Here is a 7404-nt window from a genome sequence, read left to right as displayed (position 1 = left end):
GAGAGGGTTGGCTGTTTCATCACTTTCTTTTCATCCAGAGGTGAAACGAAGGCGGGTTCATTCTCCTCGTCTGAATGAGCCATCTGTGCCTCAGGAGGCCAATGGAGAGACCCAGTGGAGCTACTCTGAAGAGGTTCTTCATCAGAATCTTCCTCTTCCTGTTTGGAACAGGGAACAAGAGTTATTAGGCTCGCTCCTTGCCTACCCATGCATCTTTCAAATGAAGCAGACCAGAACATTAATTCCAGAGGGGGAAAAATTATATGAATAAAGAGACTGGCTTGGTTTGTATTTAAGTATTAGAAATGTTGGTTGGCCAAGGCCAGGGGTAGGCAACCTTGGCTCTTTTATGACTCGTGGACTTCAATTCCCAGAATTCCTGAGCCAGCATGGCTCAGCTTGGAAACCTCTCCCTTTCCCCTCAGCATGGCTGGCTCAGGAATTCTGGGAGTTGAAGTCCACGAGTCATAAAAGAGCCAAGGTTGCCTACCCCTGATCTAGGCTTTCCTCACGTTAGAAGCTGCAGACCCTTATTCCAGGTCCTAGTGCTCATTATCAGAAGAGAAGTGTAAATTACACTTTAACACAGTGTCTAACACTTTCTGAAATATAGGTTTGTTGTTCTCTGAGACTCTTCGGTAAAGACTAATTATCCTTAACCGATGTCCCAAAGGTGCTTTTCAAAAGGGAATTGGACTTTCTTTCTTTTTTCTTGAAAATGTTTTGCTTCTCACCCAAGAAGCTTCTTCAGTTCTGTCTTTAGTGGAATTCTAACTGAATGATGATCTTTCTCTGTGCAAGGAACCACAATTATATCTAAACCCCAGTGGTCACCAGCAGCATAGCTGTAATAATTTGGCAGAGATTGCTCTGATACTATGAACCAGTAATCCCAGTCCAACTCTACTTGAACGTATGTCCAAGTAAGTCCCATGGGATTTCTTTCCTGGAGAACAAATGGACTGACGAGAGCCTTAGGCCTAAAACAAAAGCTAATGGACAACTTGAAAGAGAGCCTACAAGAAACATCGCCGGTTGTGGTGGTGCATGTTTTTCACGCAACCCTCATGAGACTTACAATAGTTGTAATCAAAGATGGTGTTGATAGAAGCTGCTTTATAATTCTGTATCTTTCATAAAGAGGCTTCATCAAACTCCTGTCTTGCTGGCTAACCTAGAAAGAAAAAGTAAGGAGCACCAGGTTGGATGGCTCTGAAGAATCATCTGGAATTTCTTCTTCCAAGTCACAATCCATCAACAGAAGTCTCCACCTGGATTTTTAAATTCCAACATGAGGAACGTGAGGCACAAAACAAAGTGATACTTCTATACGGGTGGGATACCACTTGTCCTCGTTTTAATGTTGTTCTACAGTAGTGGCCAAAACTGTGGAAACCTTCTGGGGAAAGTGTACAGTAGAAATGCCACCTTTGGTTAAATTTCCGCCCATTTTTTCTTCCAATTTCTTTATAACTGTAGCCTTGTTCACTTCATAATACTATTTTACATCGCTTTCTGGGCAACCAGTCAACTCTTTGCACCATGACTTTAATTTTATTGCGTTTTACAAGCTCACTAAATGAAAACACACAAAAAAAACCCAACCGACTTGATAGCCATCACATAACACACTGACAAAAGTCCTTCTCTCAGCTTCAATACATGACATCAATCACTGAATCCTACTGTGATCTGATTGGCTCAACGCCAAAACAAAATGACACCTGATTGGCTCTCTAAACACTTACGCTCATTGGCTACCATCAGATGAAGGAAAGCTACCTGAGATCAACCTAAGCGAGTTGTGCTTCCTTTTTCTGCTTATTTGGCTATAACTTTTCATAGAATACAGTACAGATAATTGAACAAACTATGTTGCATTACGTTCTTGATTAAATTATCTTTCCATTGATATATAATTTTATGGTACTACTCCAAAAAAATACACTTTTCCCAAAAGGTTTCCACAATTTTGGCCACTACTGTATACTTCTGTAAAGAAACGGTTTGTCAGAACTGACTCTGTATTGCCCTTGCACACTATGGATTTTTTTTCTCCAAAAATTTAAAAAGATAAGACATAGGTTTGTGATTTGTAATACCTTGTGTTAGAGAAGCACCATTTCCAATCAGAAGTTGGATTGTGGTGCTCCATCATTCCTTAGCAGCAAACTGGCACACTGTAATTCACATTCTCTCCTTGGTCTTTGCCTCTGGCAATTGCAAGACCTCTTATAACCAAATCTGGGTCATGTAACATTAAGACTGGCAGACCTTAGTCATTCCAGGCAAATCCCTTGCTGTCTATACTCTGTGAACTTCGGACATGATTTGCTACCACCTCAACATTTCAGGGGAGAATAAAGGAAGTGCTAGAGGGGTGGAACCTCCAGTAAGATGAATAATACATGGATGCCATCTCCTTAAAACTGTTGAAAGAGGTTTCAAAACAGTCCTCCTCTCTTATAGCAATAGCAATAGCACTTAGACTTATATACCGCTTCACAGTGCTTTACAGCCCTCTCCTAATGGTTTATAGAGTCAGCCTATCGCCCCCAACAATCTGGGTTCTCATTTCACCGACCTCGGAAGGATGGAAGGCTGAGTCAACCTTGAGCCGGTCAGGATCGAACTGCCGAACTGCTGGCAGCTGGCAGTCAGCAGAAGTAGCCTGCAGTACTACATTCTAACCACTGCGCCACGAGGGCTCTTAGAAACTTTATATTCAGAGCACCAGCTTGGCTGTTCTATGTGGAAAAAAGGGGCTTGGTGTTGAGGTATTGATCTAGGCCTCAAAGGGTTAAAACTGAATAGTTCTAATATTCCTAGACCAGGGGTAGGCAATCTCGGCTCTTTTTATGACTCATGGACTTCAACTCGCAGAATTACTGAGTCAGCACAGCTGACTCAGTAATTCTGGGAGTTGAAGTCCATGAGTCATAAAAGAGCCGAGGTTGCCTACCCCTGTCCTAGACAAATGTGCCAAATGCACAAAATCTTGCACATTTCTCAATGTTCAGCTTAGTTCTTAACTCAAAGATGCGACACATATTAAAATATATTTTGCAGGGGAATATACACATATTGAGAGAAAATTCGGTAAGGGTATATTTAAATATTCAGGTGCATTTTTCTGTTTGAGAACACCTGTATATTAAGGTAGAAATGGACTTATCAGTAAAGATACAGCAATGGGACACAGACCCAAACCAGACGGGCATGTTCTTCTTGTCTCAACTATAACCCATCGTCAGCGGAGAACATACAAAATACGCATTGAGGGGCTGTCACACTAAGACACACGAGCCCAAGTATTGATAAAGAAACAAGCTGTGTTAGAGAACCCATAAAAGGTCAAAAAGGTATTTTCAGAAGAAGACAGTCAATAAGCTCAGATCCAGTAGACAAGAAACAGAGAAGAGGAAGAGCTAAGCTGGTTTAATAAAAGGAAAAGAAAAAAACCATGTAAGCCTTTGGCTTGTAGGTGAGACGCCTTCCAGCAGGTAAAAAACTTTGTCAAATTGATCTTCCCTCCTCTCTCCTTTTGTTTTTCCTTCCTTTCTTAATTGTGCAACACTTTGGATGTCAGGTCCAAAAGCTGCTTCAAGGCACAGGGGACCGTGAAGCAGCATCTGCCTGTAACGTCTCAAAGCCCATCTTGTTTGCTTAGCATCTTTCTAGACTAGCAACAATATTGAGGACTTAGCTATGAATGGAAGGAAGCGGATGGAAGGAAAGGATGGGAACTGTGGTGTTGGATGAACGGTTGTGAATATGTCTCGATGGTGAAAGAGGGAGAACAGGCAAGGCAAGGCAAGGCAAGGCAAGGCAAGGCGAGCCAACCCAACGTGTTTCAGACTACTTTGTTCCACCTCTTCACATCAAGTGGCAGTTTCTGCTTGACCTTGGTTAACTTTGAAAGATAAGTTGAACCTGATTAGGACTTGGATGGAGATCACCAGGAAACATCAGAGTATTGACTAAAGGAGGAAAAATCCCAGAAGGTGACAATGGCCAAGCACTTCGATATTATTTTCAATGAAAGCTCAGGCTGTGCTTTGATTTGTATAATAAATTAATTAATTAAACTGTTTTCTAGCCCTTTTCTCTGACCTATCAGTGGATGTGTTGGTACACTGATTAGTGTGATGGGATATATCAACTGCACATTTTTTTTAAACTAGCTGGGGAAAAATGTACCAATATCCAGTGCTCCTGTACTTGTGAAACACAACGTGTGTCTTCAGGAATGTGATGAGATTGAGTAGAATTGACCACTCAGTAAAACACTCTTATGTCTTGGGACCAAGAAAGGGTACTTTCCATATTGCTGTGCTTGCCCTCTGGAGTAGCATCCCCCCGCCCCAAGATCCATATGGCTCTTATGCTGGTGAAGTTCAGAAAATTTCTCACAATCATCTGGAGCTGGGTAGGCTTCTAAATTGTGAGAGGTAGATATAGGAAATAGGTAAATGAAAAGGGGGTGATAGACAATAGACAGATGATAGAGATGTTAGAGAGATGATAGAGATGTTAGAGAGATGATAGAGAGAAGAAGGGATGATAGATAGAAGGCAGAGTTAGAGACAGATATTCTAGAGCAGTGGTGGCGAACCTATGGCACGGGTGCCAGAGACGGCACTCGGAGCCCTCTCTGTGGGCACACGTGCTGTTGCCCCAGCCTCGCCTTTCCCTGTGACCCCTCCTCTCCAGCAGCCCCCCTGAAGGAGAGTCGCCCCCGAGCGTGGCCCACACGGAGCAACGCAGCCAAGGACATGGCAGCCAGGCAGCGTAGACAAGACTCTGCCCTCACACCACATCGTGCACAGTTGATGCTGCAGGGCACGGGCAGAGCACGTGATTGCCATAGCACTGCTGGGCTGCCTGGGCAATCTGCGGCAGGCCCTGGAGGCGGTGAGTGGCCCTGGGGCAGGCGGGGTAGGGGATGGGGGGCAGAGCAGGGGTGGAGCAGGGGGTGGAGTGTGGGCAGGGCCAGCTTTTGGGCACTCGGTCTCTAAAAGGTTAGCCATCACTGTGCTAGAGCTAGACATAGCTCAAGAAGCTATGGAACAGGAGATGATGGAAGGCTGCTTGAAGTACTGGACCTAGTTCAAACTGACCTTGGCAGGTGGGCTGGGGAAGCTCAGAAGCCATCTCCTGTTGAAAACTCTTTGTAATGGCTAACCTGAAGTTGATCTCTCTCTTTCTAAGAAATACTTACAGGCCGTCCATGAATACTTTCAAAATAGAGGAGGCATTTCTGGAGACTGAGTTTTTCCAAAGCCATTTGCTTTTTTGTCATAGCCTAATCAAAAAAGAACGGTTTATAGAAAAATTAACAATCGAGTGTTATCTGCTGAAGGGAAAGGGGTGGACAAAATAATATGAATGAACTGGCGTGGTTTTTAAAAGATACACGTTGCATTTTTTTACTGCAGAATTTGAACGATGCTTCGACTGCTTTAAAGCTGGCTGACTCAAGGTAACTATGACCAACCACAAGCGCCTACTTGTGAAATGCATCTCACTCATCAGCATCCTTGCACAGCTATCAGCGAGCTCTACATTTTGGTTCTACAAGCTTCGTTTTCTCCTTGAACTGGACTGGATATTTTTTGCAAGATCCCTTTAGGGTCATGGAACTGGGCCAACTTAGAAATGCCTGGGTGCTAATTACCTTTGCCCTTTGGGTTTGGTCACAGACCAAAAAAAAATTATCTAAACTGAAAGTAGTTTTAATTGCCTACAAGGTTAAATTTGAAGACTCACATTAATGCTTCTAAAGTGGTTTGTGAATTGACTACACAAAGACATAAAGAGGGGTGGGGGTGACCTAGACCAGAATTCCCCAACTTTTTCAGCTTTGTGGAATGGCGGGAGAGGAGAGGAAATGGTTCCGCGTGAGTGGCGGGTAGGTGTGCCTGTGTGCAGCTCCATTTGCACAAGTGGAAGGCACGCACATCTTGTTGTGATTCCGTGCCAGCCTGTGATCCTAGTAGTTGAGTCTGGGGAATCAGAGGAGGAGGAGAAGGAGGGGCCTGGAGAGCCATCAGAGTCGGAGGGAGGCTCTGATGAGCTGCAGGACTTACAAACTAATGAAGAGGCTGGTCCTTCCACTCGTGATCGAGCTGAGAGCCAGCTGTGCTGGGAAGCTGAGTCGGACTCGGAGGAAGCACAGCTGGAAGACCTCAGAGACGCTCATAAACATAGGCAGGTCACACGAGTAAGACAGAGGAAGGCAATAGGGCGACTCCAGGGAAGGAGGAGAAAGCAGTGAGAAGCCACGCTTTAGGGGCTGCGTAACAAAAAGGGAATGTGTGGGCAGGGCTGGTTGCTGGAGGCAACCGTTTGCAAAGAACTTCAGAGTCAAGAGATCATGGTCTGTTTATTTTGCTTGTGAGTTATATCCTGTTTGATTCGTGCTCCGTGTTGCTTTTGGACAAGGTCTCCATTGGAAAACTGTTCTGTTGCTTTTGTTTTTCTGGGACAATTTTCAGGTCTGTAACTCAAATAAAAAGGGTTTATTTTCCAGTCTACTGTTAAAAGAGGGGTTGTCTTTGTGAAGTAACAAGGATGTACGTAGGCTGGGACAGAACACGTCTGCTGCTTGCACAAATGGAGCATGCACGCACATGCTTGCCAGCTGCTCGGGCAAGTGGGGATGTGAGTGCGCATTTGCCTGCTGCTTCAGCGGCCCGGTTCTGAACAACTCAGGGCCTGGGGTTTGGGGATGCCTGACCTAGACAACTAGCTCAGTTAATGGCTTGAGATGAAGACCTTTGCTCCAATGTCCCATTCCACATCACAGGCATGATTCTGATTTGAAAAGCACTCCAGGAGAGGCCAGTGCTGTCCCACGTTATGTAGCATCTCACCACAAATGATCTATTCATCTGTTTACACAGAGCATACAACATCATTTTGACCTCATCATGGCTTCTACCAGAAACCAAAGCGTTTCTACCTAAACCTCAGAATCTTTGGACGCCAAACTTTGGACGCCAAACAGGCTACAAGATGATAATTTAAAACCAATTGTGTTGATGTAAAACATCACAACTGCCACATTTGTACCAGGTGACAGTAATATACATTTGTACCCTAGTGCCAAAGACCACTAATACACAGATTTTCTGCACAGGATGTTTCAAGTAATTTGTACCTCTTTAGTTCTTCGCTCATGTGAAGCTCATGCATAAACACGGGGTCTGCAAGTCAGTGTGGAAGCAAGCTCATGAAGGTGATAGGGCAATGGTGGCGAACCTATGGCACGCGTGCCAGAGGCGGCACTCAGAGCCCTCTCTCTGGGCATGTGCACCGTCGCCCCAGCACCACCTCCCCCCACGGCCCCCTCCTCACCAGCAGCCCCCCTGGAGAGTGCCCCCAGGTGCAGCCCACGCGGAA

The 7404-nt window shown here is 44.8% G+C and overlaps 1 protein-coding gene across 1 annotated transcript in view; it reads right to left on the bottom strand.

Moving 5' to 3' along the window:
* The window catches only part of FAM13C (family with sequence similarity 13 member C), a 34195-nt gene that overhangs the window by 4066 nt on the left and 22725 nt on the right, over positions 1–7404 (bottom strand). Inside the window, exons 7-9 of the mRNA XM_015819568.1 lie at positions 5222–5305; positions 1079–1174; positions 13–158 (exon numbers count right to left, since the gene is read on the bottom strand). Of these exons, the coding sequence (XP_015675054.1) occupies positions 13–158; positions 1079–1174; positions 5222–5305 (326 nt within the window). The remainder of the gene's footprint in view (positions 1–12; positions 159–1078; positions 1175–5221; positions 5306–7404) is intronic.

This window comes from Protobothrops mucrosquamatus, unplaced genomic scaffold, assembly GCF_001527695.2.
Source record: "Protobothrops mucrosquamatus isolate PMUCROS unplaced genomic scaffold, P.Mucros_1.0 scaffold953, whole genome shotgun sequence".
NCBI classification, from domain to species: Eukaryota; Metazoa; Chordata; class Lepidosauria; order Squamata; family Viperidae; genus Protobothrops; species Protobothrops mucrosquamatus.
The sequence above is the reverse complement of the archived record's forward strand: the minus strand, read 5'-3'. Positions and strand labels throughout refer to the sequence as shown.